This window comes from Trachurus trachurus (assembly GCF_905171665.1).
Source record: "Trachurus trachurus genome assembly, chromosome: 8".
Taxonomy (NCBI): domain Eukaryota; kingdom Metazoa; phylum Chordata; class Actinopteri; order Carangiformes; family Carangidae; genus Trachurus; species Trachurus trachurus.
In genome coordinates, this window is record NC_139905.1 from 13,970,208 (window position 1) to 13,986,724 (window position 16,517).

The 16,517-nt window shown below is 42.9% G+C and overlaps 2 protein-coding genes across 2 annotated transcripts; both read right to left on the minus strand.

The window, feature by feature from the left end:
• Positions 1–4,319: 4,319 nt before the first annotated feature.
• Positions 4,320–6,849, minus strand: LOC310989603 (E3 ubiquitin-protein ligase TRIM39-like; the record flags this gene model as incomplete). The annotated part of the gene is made up of 6 exons (XM_083976711.1): positions 4,320–4,879; positions 4,968–5,089; positions 5,160–5,182; positions 5,269–5,499; positions 6,032–6,127; positions 6,325–6,849. The coding sequence occupies 6 exons, from the start codon at positions 6,847–6,849 to the stop codon at positions 4,320–4,322; spliced, it is 1,557 nt and encodes a 518-aa protein (XP_083832837.1).
• A 1,761-nt stretch (positions 6,850–8,610) lies between these two features.
• gipc1 (GIPC PDZ domain containing family, member 1) lies at positions 8,611–13,265 on the minus strand. The gene is made up of 7 exons (XM_083977195.1): positions 13,014–13,265; positions 11,991–12,558; positions 11,380–11,565; positions 11,003–11,183; positions 10,351–10,463; positions 10,161–10,242; positions 8,611–9,466 (listed from the first exon to the last, which is right to left on the minus strand). The coding sequence occupies exons 2-7, from the start codon at positions 12,288–12,290 to the stop codon at positions 9,315–9,317; spliced, it is 1,014 nt and encodes a 337-aa protein (XP_083833321.1). The 5' UTR covers positions 12,291–12,558; positions 13,014–13,265; the 3' UTR covers positions 8,611–9,314.
• Between the last annotated feature and the right edge of the window lie 3,252 nt (positions 13,266–16,517).

Consider the following 16,517-nt stretch of genomic DNA (forward strand, 5'->3'; position numbering starts at 1 on the left):
CTATTTTCAAAGCAGAGAGCTGCGGACACAGAAGTGCATTTAATGAAAAAAACTGTATGTATTTATATCTGTGTATGTGCATGTTACTGCATCATGTACTTTGCGGCGTGTATGCGTGTACCTGCGCGAACGAGTGTGTACGTGTGCTACTGGAACAAAAGCGAGACACTGCCAATTCAACCCGGACGGCCAAAGGAATCTGCTGCCAAACGAAAGTCGGGGGGGTGTATTTTTTTGTGTCCTTCTCTGTGTCGTAGGCGTGTTTCGTCACACTTAATGTTGTTTGACGTATCTGAAAGTGACGCTACAGTGCAGACACCCTGTGAGGTTTTCTTTTCTTTTTTTTTTATTTTATCTTCATGAAGCCTTTTGGGAACTTTCTAACTGTCTCTTACACCCTCAACTGCACTCATTTGATTTGTTTTTACGCTCACCAGCAGCGGAGGAACCCAAAGAGCATTGATGGACATAAATCAGACAGTGAGCACACATAGTCAAATGCAGGGCATTTTTTCTTAAAACAGTCCCCTTCCCTCTGCTGCTGCCAGTCGGTATGAGCCATCACCAGCTTGCTTTTGCTGACATGCATGTTAGAGCTACAGGGAATGTGACAAAATAATAGAAAAACCTATCATGACATTATCGCCCTGCAATAATTACAGTACAACCTTTGTAAAGCTTATAATTTAACCGTTTTGTGAGAGGTGTTGACCCACTGCCAAACTATTATAGGCTTTACAAGTTACACATTTGCAGTATTTATTGTGCACTGTCATAAATATCCACTTTAACAAGTAATTACTGTAGAAATATATCATATCATTTGGGTTTCGATTAAAAAAATCTTGTTTTTCGAAATAGAAAATGAGAAAAATGTGCTAGTCGAGTGAGACTACTTTGCTTGTTTATATAGTATTTATGTAATAGATTTTCAGTTGCATAAAGAAACATGAGATCTCACTATGTTTCAGTATTATTGAGTCAATCACTTGTTAGGGTGGACATTTATGCCACTGGTTTACCAAGGATTTTTGCAAAAGCCTCTGTAAATCCTTTGTCAGAAGTCCTGAAGGTGCCATTTCACACAGTGCAGCCATTGCGGTGGGAGTGGGCCAACAGGCAGACACCTCCCACCGAAACACCACTGCTGTAGCTCCAGTGCCATTAAAACAGATGGAAATATGTACATATTAAAGTCAGTCATTATAGCTTGGCATTGCTTTATTTACTGGTTCAGTGTCAGTTTGTGCAGCTGTCGTTGAAGCAGGATCTCCTCACACAGCTTCAGTCATGAGGTCCATAGCTTCATGTACAGATCGACACATGTGAAACTACTTGAAGAAAGTCATGTTATTTCCTTTTCCAAAAAAAAATCAGCTGACTGTTTGAACCAGTGCCTCTAGTTCACGTTCATGAGCTATTTTGGCTTCCAACAGTTGGGTGTGACTCCCACTAAATGGCTCTAATTCATTTATTGTGCTGCCCCCTACTTCCCCCCAAGATCACACATGTTACATGTGTGAGTTTAATTACGTCTAACAAGATCGAAGTCACGGGACATTTCCTTTGCTGTTTGTGCTTTACGTTGTTTTTCTCAGAGCTTGGAAAAACTGAACAAGACCCACACATCCTCTCTTGTTGAGCATGTCTAAACATTATCGTCATCATCATACATTTGCTGCGAGCTAATGCTTGTGATTCCTGGACGATTTATGAAAAGGCTTCATCTAGCTCTTTATGTTAGCTGCCTCTACATAACATCTAAATTACATTTGTGAAGTAGAGCAGAAGACATAATAAACACACCACATGATGTGAAAGCACGGGAGTGTTCAGGCTAGAGACGAGACGAGACTGGACACCAAACAGAGGCTGAATGTAAAGGAAGATGTGTAAAATGAAGCAGAGGCCCGGACCTGGTGATGGGTAGAAATATAGATAGATAGATAGATAGATAGATAGATAGATAGATAGATAGATAGATAGATAGATAGATAGATAGATAGATAGATAGATAAAATGCCTTATTGTCCCATAAAGGAAATTCATCTTCACACTCTGTCACTGAACAACACTGAGCCACATGAATACCCACCACCAACCCACATCCAGTGAGAAATCTGTTTGCCTGTTGCAGGAACACATGGACACAGAGCTGAGGTGAGAGTTTGTTCCCCTGGCATTGTTGCAGTGATTTACAAGAGAACAAATCCTGCATCGATAAAAGTGTTGCAAGATTTATCTTTGCATTTCCTGGGTGACAATTGACCAGACCTGTTTTTCTCTGTGTTTACAGGTAATGCAAACACTGGCAAAGAAAGCATCATCTGCACCATCCGTCTGGGTATGAGCTGTGCTCTGTTTATCCAAACCCTCCGTCCCCCACATCCAGGCACGCTCTGTCCTCGCTCTGTGAGTAGAGGCCAGTCTCTGATATTTATCTGACTGTCTGCCATTGACCGCTGCTGATGCTCCACTTTCTTTCTCTCTCTGTCAGACGCCACTGACCTTTGTAGCATAAAACAGTTTACCCAGCAGGTGGGCTTTCCAGTCAGGACAGGGGGGGTCTCACCCTGTTGATTAACAATGCAGGGTGCCTGGGCAGCTGCACCGAGGACAGGCAACACCAAAGTCATGCACCAAAGTGAGGAAAAGGGAGGACCAACTAATAGTAGTGCTTTTTTTTTCAAAATAAAAAAGGAAATAGGGTGGTGCCACATCACTATTACGAGAAAGTTTTCTGGCTTCCTCTCCTCCTCCCCGTGGTCATCTTTGGGAGTTCCTGTCTGACCTTCGTGCACCAGCAAAGCCCAGTGAGGTACCACGTTGTCCAGCAGCAACAAAGCAGCCTCTTGCATCCTCTCATTTCTGGGTTTATCAGTATAGCACTCATGCATCTACTATCTCCACCATCTCCCATCACCTTAGAAGATGTTCGTGACAGCCTGCTATCACTGTGACCTGCTACTCCTCAGGGGGAGCTGCTCAGTCTCTGTTCTTTTCTCCACTGCCTCCCATTTTCCTCCCACTCCTCTGCTCGCAGGAAGGTTTGTACGCACTGACGCTCTTGGGCCGAAGAAGGACGAGATCCTGTTTTCTGTGCTGCGCCCTGGCCACGTACGCACACACTGAGTAGCATAGGCAGGAGGTGAGTCAGCAAGTTTCCACTGACCTCACTGGTTCATCCCTGAAGTATATACAGTACAGCGAAACAATGTGGAGGAACCGCAGTTGAATCTGAATGTTTACTTTATTAAATGAGAAGCACAATATTGACATGGTGTTGCATGATTTCACATTTCACGTACAATGGCTGAAGGTTTTTTGCAGTGACTGTTTGATTCCTGAAGATAGCAAAGAAACAACTGTGATGAATCTGCCAGAGTCAGTCATAAAGAAATGGGTAACACTTTACAATAAGGGTCCCTTAATTAACGTTAGTTAGCCTACATTATTAAGCATTAATTAACTGTTTACAGATATATTAACAATCATTATGTATTACTTAGGATTAGGAAACACATTAATTAATGTAGCCTATTAGTAAGCAGTTAATTAAAAAAGTTGAATAATGTAATTAGTTATCATTATGTATGCATTACTCAGAATTAATTAACACATTAGTTTATTTATTAATACTTAATAATGTTATGTTAACTAAAGTTAATTAAGGGACCCTTATTGTAAAGTGTTACCAAGAAATGAATTTGAAAGTTTGTTGCACAGATTAAAACCCAGCTCACCAGGATCACAGAACACATAATGCATTATATACTGTATTGATCTTTGTAAAAATGGATGATCCCACACAGTTTTAGTCAAGTAGTAATTTGAACTTTGTTTTAAGCCTTTAAAATTCTCCTGGCTTTTAATGGGTTTCAAACCATTTATCAAATTCATTTTTTCCTCCCTCCCAAGGTTGTTTGTAAACAGCCAGATTTGAACCATGCGTATCATTATCATTTAGATTCTTAACATAACTGTGTATTAGAGTCTGTGACTGGTCTGAGTGAGACAAATTCAAGTCCTGTGCAGTACTTTCATGTTTGTGACCACTAGGGGGACATGTATGTTCAGAGGAGTGTGTGCAGAGGATGCTGGGCTTAATGGCCTCTCTCACTGAGAAGAAGAATGGCGGATTATCAGGACAGGTCCGTCCCCTGGCGGCTTTAAACAGCTGCTCTGAGCTCCGCTAACTGCAGTTAATCACTAAATGAACCCCAGTGAACTAATCCAATTGTTGTTCTAATCACTCCGCTTAAATGATTTGATACACACTCCAGTGTTTATGTTCTCTGTGAGGGTGTTGTTGTGTCCAATCACCACGACGCACTGTTCCACACAGCCACCTTGACGGGGCAGATCTTAAGGGGCTTGGGGTTACTCCCGTTGATGTTGGCGCCGGGGCAGAAGAAGGGGTACATCTTCTCGGTGAAGAAGTCGCTGAACGTGTAGATGGGCATCATGCTGATGGGGTTGGAGAAGGTGACCTCCCCGGAGTCGTAGTCCAGCTGCACCCTGACCCGGGTCAGATCCCCCTTCAGGTGAAGCGGGGTGCTGGGCCTCGTCATGGCCGAGTACTCGCCCTCGTAGTGCGAGATCATCCAAAAGCCGCCTTCGGGACAGCCCGAGATGCGGCCTTTCCTGTCGATGGACTCCTTGACCACGCCGAGCATCCAGTCCGCCTTGTCTCCCACCTCCACCTCCCAGGCGTGGCGGCCCGAGGTGAAGCCCTCCGAACCCAGCACGAACACAAAGTGGCCGAAGCGTTCGGGGTTGTCCGGGAGCTGCCTCAGGGATCCACTGTTGGCCACGCTGGTCAGGTCTGAGGAGAGGGACAGCAAGGAGTAGGAGGTGTTTGGATCCAGGGTGATGGGCGCTGAAAAAGGACGAGAGAAGAAACAGATGAAGAGGATCGAGGGGACGACTTCCTCTCAGAATTGAAGGCCAGCATCCAGGTCACTTACTGTACTGAACCAGCTCCACCATCCTCTCCCACACGTGGTACTTGAGGGAGCTGACGTGCTTGGCCACATTTATGAGAGCACCTGCTGACACTTTCCCTGGGTCCTTGTGTGGGATCTGTGCCCTGAGAAAGAAAGATAACAAGTCAGTAATCTGCTATAAACAGATACGGCACAGGAGTAAATGTTTCTCACCTTTTCTTTGTGTTGGCATAATTCTGAAATGAAGAGAAGAAGTGTTACAAATACTGGTTTGCGAGGTCAGACAAATTCAGTGGAGTGGTAACACTTCGAATTCTCTCACCTGAAGGAAGAGGCTATCACTGGACGCGATCTCGTTCTCGATGGCGATGACGGCGTGGGAGAAGGTGAGGATGTCTCTGGTGATGCCGTCCGACTTCTTCTTCACCAGCTCCCTCTTCTCCTCGTCCTCCTCCTGCAGAGCGGCCAGTCGCGCCTCCTCCTCCTTCTGCAGGAACTCACGGAGCTGCTCAAACTCCTCCTTGATCTCCTTCTCCGTGACCTGGGTCTGGTTCTAGCACAGGTGGTCAACAAGAAAACACACTCAATGGCGCTGATGCCGAGTCGTAGCTGTGCAGTCTTAATCTCTTAGATGGTAGAAACAAGCCTCATCTGTGTCATGACTCATATCTTCTATTGATCTACTATACAGCTTGTCCTTTGTCAATATAAGAGCAATAGGAGATCACGAGTCACAGCTTTTTTATTCAAAATGGTCTTGAAACCTTGATTAATTGAATTCCCAGGCCTTAAAGAAAACAATCATAACCCTAATACAACCCCAATAGTAATCTTCTGTTTCTGTTTTTTCTCCCTTAGAGCAATCACTATGATATATTTCTTGGGTTCAGTTCATTTTTTCTACCAAAAAAACAAATTAAGACTGTCCAAAGCCACCCAACTCCACCCAAACTGTGACCTTAGAGCCTCCCTGAAGGAAAACTAGGTGGCTTCTTTAATGCCACGGTCGATGTGTTTACACACCAACAGCTTCAGCGATCATGCAGGTCCCCCAGTGTTTCGTGGATCTTTGTGTTTATTGATACCTTGATGTGGACAGTTGTGTCATCACACTCCTGCTTGGCCTCATACAGGTGACGCAGGTTTTTCTTCAAAGGAATCAGCTCTTTCTTCAGTTCTGCCTGGAGGGGGTTAGAGAAAGTGTCAGGATGACAGAAAATCGCCCATCCGATGTTAAAAATTGATCATGCTCATGTTCCTGGCAGTTATTTATGAAGAGTAAGGACTTGAGACTTTCAGTTTTGGCATTTTAACTCCTAAGTGCTTCATAGTCTGTTTATAACCAAAAACAAACTGCTGATAAAGGAGAGCACATCACCTTGAGGTCCTGAGCTCCTTCCTCTAAGGGACACACTTGATGTCCCTGGTGCTTCTTGGAGGTGTGACACACACAGCACAAAGCTTCAAAGTCATCTAGACAGAAGAGCTTGAGAACCTCCCCGTGTGTGGTGCACTTCACCTCCACAGTCCCCGCATCCTCTCCTGCACCCGTCGTGGCCGTCTTGCTCTCCTGCTCCCTCAGGAAGGAGTCGGCCACATTCTTCAGGGCCAGGCTGACCGTGGGCTCCGTCAGGGAGCATTTCCTCCTGCAGACGGGACACTCTCGCCTGGCTTTCTTCTTGTTCCAGAACTGCTGCAGGCAGGCCCGGCAGAAGCTGTGGCTGCACTTGAGCACCACGGGTTCCTTGAAGATCTCACAGCAAACAGGACAGGACAGCTCGTCCTCCAGCACGGAGCCAGAGCGCGAGGAAGCAGCCCGCGGCCGAAGGGCCAGAGCTACCTTGGGACTCTGGAGGAAAGAAAGTTTCCCAGGTTGAGAGGAAGCTCGTGGGCGCAGCGACATGGCAGGTTCCTGTTGGCAGGCGTCTGCTTTTACAGCTGTGGCTGTGTTGTTACGGAAAGTGCTCTCTGTTACAAAAGAAGCACCACTCCTCTCTGACTGCAGTCCACAGAGTAATCTGGAGCCCGTTCATGGGCAACCAGGGTTATAGATCAACTGGGACCCGCAGAACAGGTTTGGTTCACTTGTAGTAAATACAGGACATGTCATCACCCCTCATCTGCCGGCCTCACCGGTGCTCTGTGATGCAGGACAGACTCCAGCTGAGTCAGAAGGGATGTTATTCTTCTACACAGAAGAAAGAACATGGGCTGCTGAGAGCACTCGGGAAGATTTTCGTCTATTTTGTTTAAGTGACAAGAACAGCAAATGCAGGAGGTAGAAGCTGTGTACAGAGGGGTGCTGTTGGTTTTATAAGGTGAACAGAATTCAGAACAGCTGAACAAAACATTGCTGTTACTGTACACATTTATAGTCTGATCGTACTACCAAGTGGATTTGGTGTTGGACTGGGACAGAGATCTTCACTTTGCCACCTTCTTCTGATTTAGGTGTGAGGCCTGAGAATGACCCCGCTGAGCTTAACCAGCACTATCAAGTTTACCAGGGGAGCTCTTATTTCATTACCTCCGACAGCCTGCTGACACTCACACAGTGATTTTGCTGTCGAGTTAAATGTCATTTATATTTCAGGACACAGGAGGGAGCAGAAACACACACACACACACCAGGAGAGGATAATACTGGAGAACATCTCTCCTTATTCTCAACAACAGAAAAACAGCTTCATCTCTTAACCATGGTGCAATGTGTATGTGTGTGTCAAAGACCAAACAGAGAGAAAAGTGCCATGTCAATGTTATTATTGCATTATAATTGGACAATGACAACAGTGTAATACAAAGCCATCAAAATAATGTGTTCTTCTCAGTGTTACAGTGTTCTAGCATCAGTTTCATTACATAATCCCATTTAGATACTCATTAACTGTAAAGAATGAAACAAAACTACAAAATAGCTTCATACATTTGGATATACTGAAAAGGTTAACACCAAAGGTTTCTCTCTTTCTCTTTTTTTTTTGTAAGACACGTGTTTTCCTACACTGTGTAGTTGGTGCGACACTGCCTGCTTCTCTCTGAAGTCACTGTGACACATGATGGAAGTAGTTTGGTATCATTCTGCTCCAGTGACAGTAGATAATTCATTTTTCAGCACCATGCATCAGAAACCATACTTCTTCTAACAAAATGTATAAAATGCATGAAATGAGAAAAAAATAAAATAAAGGCATTTTGTTCTCAGTGGACCCATTTTCTTTTCTTTTTTTCTTCTTCTTCTTCCTCTTTCACAACTACTCCATCTCTCTTTACTTTAATACTGCTCTCTGTAATGCTTGAAAACAAGTAAGTAGTTCCAACACAAATTCTTCATCTGTTACACACACACACCTTGTTTTAAAATAGACAGCACATCACTTCATATATAAAAACACGAACTATAAAAAAAAAAAAAAAAGGACACAATCCATGAATCTGCTTCTCGTTCCAACAAACTAACCTTCAGTAAAAAGTTCAATTTAACACTGGTTCTCTCTTAACACTGTCAAATGTATGGAAGCGAGACTGGAATGTGTTGCCCTCTGCACAGTTGACGTCATTACAGCATGGAGCGTGTCAACAGTGAGTAAACACCACTGATATTTAAGTCAGGAGCTACAGTTTACAATGACCTTGCTGCAATCGCATTGTTTCCTTTTACCATAAAAAAAAGAAAATTAACAAAAAAACAAAAAAACAAAAAAAAAATTTAAACCAGCAGAAATTCATGGAGGATAAAAACAGAACAGCACATGCTTGTAAAACGGATCTGTAACAGTAACATCGAGTGGTTCAGGATGACACTGCAGGGAGGCCGACGCCTTGTACTGTGCATTAACTGTGCCGCTCACCAGGTACAGTGCAATCTCTGTTCACTCCTATAGTTGGTTTACAGCGCGGTGCGACACAGTGCAATGTGGAAAAAGAAAACTCAGTTTTTTGTTTTTCCTTTTTCTTTGCTAAGTATCAAATATCTACTTAGTGTTAGCCGTTGTCTCTCACTTCTCCCATATTTAAAGACTTGTGCTGTACTTCCACTGCCAGCAACTACAACAATGACATGCAGGTTCGTGTGATGCGGCGGTCACAGGGAATGCTCATCGGCGTGCTCGTAGTGTCTGGATAAAGCCGGAAGATGAATAAAAGCACTTGGGAAGTCATCACAGTCGCGTTCTTCTTCCATTAACTGGCGTTATCCTCTTTGTCAGGCAGGAGTCTCCCCATATGGGTACACTTTAAATTAAAAAATAGTAGGAGTATACACTGGAATAAAAACAAACTCATGACGGTAGTGTTGTGTTTCCTAGTAGTGCTTAATGTTGAGGGCGTCGCGCGCAGAAGTCGTTCCGCTTCGTCCCGCTTCTGCGGCTACACCCGCCCAACCTTAGCGTCGCCGATGGCACCCCAGACGTCGAAAACAAACTCATCAGGGAAGGCGAAGTCTCCCAGGGTTTCGTCTAAAGCCTCGGCAAACTCATCAGGGTTCTTTTTGTCCTTTCCCAACTCCACCATGGTCGCAGCTGGGACAGAGAGAGAGAGAGGGGTTAGAGAACATTTAGTGAACATAGTTGTAGTCAAGTTGTCCTTCACAACCACGTCTGTCCAAGTGTAATACTCTTTATATTGGAGATGTAGGAATTTAATAAAAGGTTTGAGTATTTTATTGCAATTAGTGCATGAATTCTTGAGATTACAGTGACCAGTACAGACAAGTTAAAAACACTCTGCCTCAGGCTCGAGCTGTCGAGAGCACGGAGCCATTAAAGAAATAAAAAATGTCCTTCATAGTTTTCCTGTGACACTGATGCCTCTTGTGATGGCTCACCACATAGCTGTTATTCGGTTTGTTCTTTTACTCTTATTGTGTTGTGATCATCATAAACTGGATTTCCTTTTTCGAACTCCAGAGCTAAAATCTTGTTTTGTTTTCAGTGGTCACTGCAGGCTGCTATTGAGGCCTCTGTGTCCTGTGAGACTGATCTATTATCAGATTATTAGGAGGTAATAAATAATTTGTGGTTGCTGTGGCTTCCACCTTTTTCCCTTTGACCACAAAACTCTAACCAGGTCATCCTGGAGTGCACATGCACAGCAAAGCCAAATTTGAAGAATTTTCCTCCAGGCGTTGTTGAATAACACTAACTACTTATGACACCAGTAGAGCCAGAACACACACATACATACACACACACACACACACACACACACACTTACCAAGCTCGCTGTCTCTGATGCCCATGTAACTCTCAAGTAGGTCGTCGACTTTCTCAATGGCCTTTTCCTCAAATGCAGAAGGCTGGAGGGAAAATAAACACAACACACAAACTCAGGAGAGAACAACATACACATTCCCGAGCAGCACAGAAACCTGTTCTGAACCAACAGGTGCTGTAAACACACTCACCAGTTCTTCAACAGTAGCAGGACCTTTAGACCTCAGTCGTAGAGTTCCCCTGCCGGTCCCCAGCTGAACCCCCGATGCCGACCGGGACCCTCCAGACCGCTGGCTGATCATATCTACACCAAAAAAAAAAAATCACACCTCTTTATAAAGACTGGGAAAAAATGCTTCCTTCTTTACTTTACAGCTGTTGTTTTACAGTGCTGACCACTGGTTAATTGTGAATTGGCCCCAAGTTCTGAATAAAGGTTTAAACTAAACTAAACTAAACTAAACATTTGACTATATCATACTTTCATCTTCTCTCATATTCCAACTTATATAAAATTATTTTCAGGCTGTTGCACATTTTAATTGTTGAAAATGGCTTAATTGCTCCTGTGTTTTACTATGAGCAGCAAGAGCACTTATTTCATTAGGTTTGGCTTCTGTCTAATGATTTTCTGTGATAAGATTGTAGAATAAAATCTAAACTGAAGCTTTCACAGCCACAAGTGTGACAATATTACTGGCCATTAGTGGATTGTTAGGCTACTCCATTACCTCAGAGAGCATAATGGTTGTTTCAGGGTGTGTAAATGAGGCTGAAAACACCACACCACTGTCTTCCAAATGTCACAATTAAACTTAAACTGTTTCTCCCTCCCACACACACCGAAGGCTTTGAGAGGCTCCACCAGCTTGATGGTGAAGTCCTTCCCTTTGGGCAGCTCCTTCAGCATCTTGGCCACCTCGTAGTGTCGACAGCCGATCAGGCGATGGCCGTTGATAGACTCGATCATGTCGCCCACGTTAATGACCTGGATCTGGTGGATGACGCTCCCCTCGCGGATTCTCTGTCAGCGGTAAACATCAATTGAATAATTCAGTGAGCTACTAACACAGCTTGTTGTTTCCCATAAATACATGCAATCTATTCTTTTTTTAAAGTGCAGCGGTTATTTTCTAAGTTTAGTCCAGGGTCATGTTCCCCCCCTGTGGATACTTGAGTCAAAACAAATCAATTTTCTAGGACATCTTAATGTTCCTCACCTTGATGAAGGCATAGCCAGCTCCATTATCGGTGATCGTCAACCCTAGTGCATCCTCCCCTTTGTACACTTCTATTTCCTTCTTCTGGCCTTTAATGTGGGCAAAAATAAAGTCCTCTAGTCCAATCTGACCTCCCAACAGTTTGTCCATGTCCACCTTGTGAGTGTTTAGTGTGCAAAACATAACCTGTGGAGGGACACAACAGACAAATGGCATTTACAAATGATGTTTTCGGCTTCAATCGACCGCAGCACACCTATTGATTCTCACATCCACCACATGCAGCAGTGGGGCTGCAGCTGATGATTATTTATAGATTGAGTTATTTTACCTATTTATTGATTGATTGTTTAGTCAATAAAACACAGAGGAATGGTGGAAAGATTGTGCCAATCACAGCTAAGCAAAGTTCAAGCTGAAATATTTAAAGGGTCCCAAAAGAAAACCCAAAGATGTAGAGTTAACCGTGATTCACAGTGAAGCAAAGAGAAACAGAAAGCCGTCATTTGTGAGGCTGGGACCAAAGAATCTGGAGCATTTTTCTTTATTTTTCCAATGAATTATTAAAACTGCGATTAATTGATCCAGTCCTGGTCAACAGGCTGACTCACCTCAGATGGAGGTATCCCAAAGGCCTCACCAATCTTGGCATAGAGTTCCCGGACGTTGCTGAAGCCCTCGATGCGGCCGGTGGGGCTACCGTGAGCGAGCTGGGTGTGGAAGATGAGGCGAGGGCGCATGCTGCTGGGTGGAGGAGGCAGACCCTCGGAGGTGGCGCCTTCTCCCAGCCCGATGACACCTCCATCTAGGCCATCCATACCTGGCACATTGAGACCTGCACGGATGGGCTCTGCTTCCTCGTTCTCCACTAACGGGGACGCCTTCTTCCTTCTTCCCAAACCCAGAGGCATAGTAGTAGTCCTGCAGAGAGGTGGGGGTGGGGGCGGTGGGTAGGAGGGGAGGGAGGCTGCTCTGGGGAGGGAGTTATGCTACAATCCAGGCCACCATACACCTGTTCAGCCGAAGCAGCTGCAGGTTTGTCTGCTGGGATGTTTCAGACCAGCTACAGAGCTGTCTCAGCCAGGCACTGTGAGGATTTACACATGCACACATCAGAGCAGTTCACATAACTGTCTGTCTGTCTGAGAGGTCCAGCACCCTGCAGAGGGAGGTCTTCAGCTGTAACACACAAACACACACTGGTTAATACTCATACATTTACCACAGCAATGACATCTTCATGAACGCAGCAGCTCGTAGCTTAGACCCTGTGCAGGTGCATGTATCCCCTCAAAGCAGCATGTACTAGTGCTAACCCTATGACAAATTATAATTAAGTAAGCATAGCTCTTTCTTAATACTGCACCTTGCTAATGTTAGCAGGTAGTGCTGACACACTTCTTAATCTTTCACTTCTAGCAGCAACACAGACACAACTCATCTCATGTAGCCACCAACTTAGCATTTAGCCACTGAAAACGGAAGCTAAATCAGTGACTTGTTTATCCCCGTAGTGAAATTATCGCTTTACTCTTTACCTGACATATGGAGATTAGTTAGCCAGATTACCTAAAATCTGTGAATGTTGGCCAGACAGTGGAGTAAAACACAGTACAGGCCGGTTGTTTTCTTACCGGAGCAGGAGTTTTAGCCAAGTGTCGTTAGCCACCTCTTCCTGCTAGCTTAGCCTGCTAACGGAGCTGCTGCTGGGAGTTGTTGTGAAAAAATAACAACGTCAGGCCGCAGAAAAGGAAGAAGTCCTGTGTGTTTTTGTTGCTCCGCTGCGGGACAGGCCGGCTCATCCAGCGGGCAGATTTGTAGTAGGGTAAATTGAGTGTGTCTGTATCGGTATGCAGGGGTAGATTTATCTCTGTCTGCCCAGCAGGGGTGGTTGGTCACTGTGACGCCTTCAGGGTCCCTCGTAAAAACCGCACTTCTCAGTGGAGCGATTGTTTCCAAGCGGTAACAGTGGTGTAAAAAGTATTCAGGCCCTTTACTGAGGTAAAAGTGCAAATATTGTACTGTACAAATACTCTATTACACCTACTCTATTGCCTTAAATGACACAATTCACCACCAGGTGATGGAAATACAGGGGAATAGGCCTATAATCTGTATAACATGCTGTCAGTAAATCACATGCTGCAGTTTTTGGCTGGATTAGTTTGTCTGCTGTCAATCCAGCAAGCAAACTTTTAAATTATTGTTTTGTCGTTGTACTTTTGGCCTCTGACTTTTTTTTCTTTCTTTCTTATTTTAGTTCAATCAGTGGTTGACTGGTTAATTACAAAAGCATCAATCAAAAGAAAAGGAAGAAAATCTTTACATTTTATGATCAAAATAGACACCCCTATTTTTTCTGTCAACAAGTTCATTGATTGACCTCATCACATCATATCTTAAAATCTTAACTAATAGGCTAGTGGTAAATGTGACTTAAAACAAAGTGGGGTAAAAAAAAAAAAACTTGTAATTGTGTGTCGTGGGCTATTGACTTCCCCTTCTGAAAATCCAATGTACAACCCATTAGTCGACTGTATGCTAACCTCTGCAGTAGTGGTGAGTATATACTGCCCTCCGGTGGCCACAGGGTGCAACTACAGCCAGTGGTGCTAAATATCAAACTGCGTTTGATTAATGGAGTTAAAAATAATCATTGTAGAAACAGGGAAGGGAATTTATGAATTCAGTGTGATATGTTGTACTGTAACGTTCATATTGTGGATATGTGCACTTCATATACACTTTGTTCATTAAAGAGAAAATATATATATACGTATATGCATAAGTCTCAAACTGTCTCTTTTCAGCCACTGCTGAAGTCATGAGTGTGTAGTCAACAGCACAAAGATGTCACTACAATTTTGTTTCCACACAACTACTAATGCAGACTGTGTTTGTCTAAGTGGTGAATCCTACATGTCTATTATCTTTTGAGAGATAATTGAAGTTCTTTTTATGTGACAAACTATTGAATGAAGATGAAAATAAGAATTTTTAAAAAAAGTAATAGATCAACAATACCGAGACAAGATAGAGATTTTGGGAGAAACACTTTAATTGTTAAAATGTCCTCAATAATTAAAACATACAGGCTATAATCAATGAGATATTTGCCAGTTTCTTTAATTAATGTGGAAATGTAAATCATCACAGCTTAGGAAAGATCTATTAAAAGTTTTCATCCCATTATCAATTCATAAAAGCTTTATTGTGAAAAATCATCCTGAATCCCACCCTGAAGAATTTCATAACTACATAAACAATAGGTAAACAGAAATAATGCTTACACTTTTTTTTCCTTAAAAAGGAAGACATTAAGAAATAAAATATTCTTTTTTAAAACAAAAAAAGTAAAACATTACAGAGATTACACATCTCTACATTCATGTTAAACCACATGTTTGTGTTTGAAACTTAAAACTCCACCAGGAGTAGGATGAGGCAAGTAATGATCGTCATGAGGTTTGCTTCGTCTCCTTTGACAATCACATCAACAAAAACGAAAAGAAAAAGAAAAAAAAAATCAAATGTGCAAATGAACCAAGTGGTTAACCAGCTTTCATCTTCACGACAGTCGAAGCTGCACAGGGCTTAATGTGACAGAGTTCAACATTGAACTGTGTAACTTCGTCATACTTCCAAACACTGGTGCGAAAGCTGTCAGGTAATGAGCGATAAGAGAAGGCATAATAATATAAGACGGAGTAATCAAACAAAAATATATTTAGGCCTTTAAATCAGGGGCTTAAACTTGTTTTCACATCTCTATCTCTGAAAAGAGTGACCCTGGTACCATTAATAATTCACCAGGGTTATACAAGAAAAAAACAACAACATAGAACACAGACTGGCTTTAGATGAAATAATCAGTCAACAGACTAAAGGAACAATATATGATAATAACTAAAATATCATATACACATTGTGTATCTTCAGAAGGGTACGATTCAGAGGATAAGATTTTGGTAATGTGGTGGTGGTGGTGGTCACACACACGTGACAGGACACGCACATGCTCTCGACATACTTTTAGACACACGTCGCACATACATAATACTATAATACATAGGGACTATTATTTGGCACAGGAAGTCGAATATCTTACATAAAGTGATGTAGTATGAGAGATAGTAAAAGTAAACATTTCGCAACAAGTGCCATCTTTAAACACAGGGGATGCAGCTTCTTTTTCAATCCATTAACTCAGACATCCTCTGACGTAATGCTGATCTGATACAAGTGCTCTGTCTGTCCTATATTTAAAAACCTCTATAATGCTTTATCACTGCGGGGAACTCAGTGGGATCGTTCATACGCGAGGTTACGTCACTGAAACTTTACACGTCTTAATTATAACTGGAGATGTCTGCGCCCCAGTATTTGTAGGCTTGGGTTAGGGATTAGGTGCAGCCCTACAAATAGGGGTAACTAAACACTTAGTTGTATTATGACACTGACAAAGACGATCTATCTGTCCATCCCGCTAATGCTGATGGGGTTTCACTATGTTTAATATTAGTGCCGATGCTAATGACTAAATCTGTGTATTCCTATCTGACAGCCCCAATGTTTTCACCTCTCAGGACCCCACACACACAGTATTTAAACCTCAGTTTTAACCAAAATCATATCCTGTTAAATTAATGTAGTTATAGCTACATTCAAGCATGCGTGAGTGAACCTGAGGTAATAGTTACATAGCTCGCTCCCTGCTCTGTTAAACCACTTCCAAATACTGCTGCGGTGAAACCAAATCCTTAGTTGCTGATTGAAATTATTTTAAGTGGTAGAATTCAGTGAAGTATTAAAAAAATACTCCCACTCTCCTTCTTGCAGTCAAACCTATGACTTGACACACTGTATGATTACCTATATACATACCATTATACTTCCTACTGTTTATCTTGAGGATTTGACATTTTCACAGGCCGTTGCTAAACACTGTTACTCAACCTCAGCTGAATGCGCACACACAAAGCCAAAAGTCAGCTGTCCTGTCAGTCTCCAAGTCTCAAGACACTCATTAAACTGACTGGATACTTGGTAAGGAATATGGGTTCTGTGATCAGAGACAGTAAAACTAAACCCAGCCGCAACCCAAATCTGCCTAGGAGAGTGTCATCGGAAATGTTACC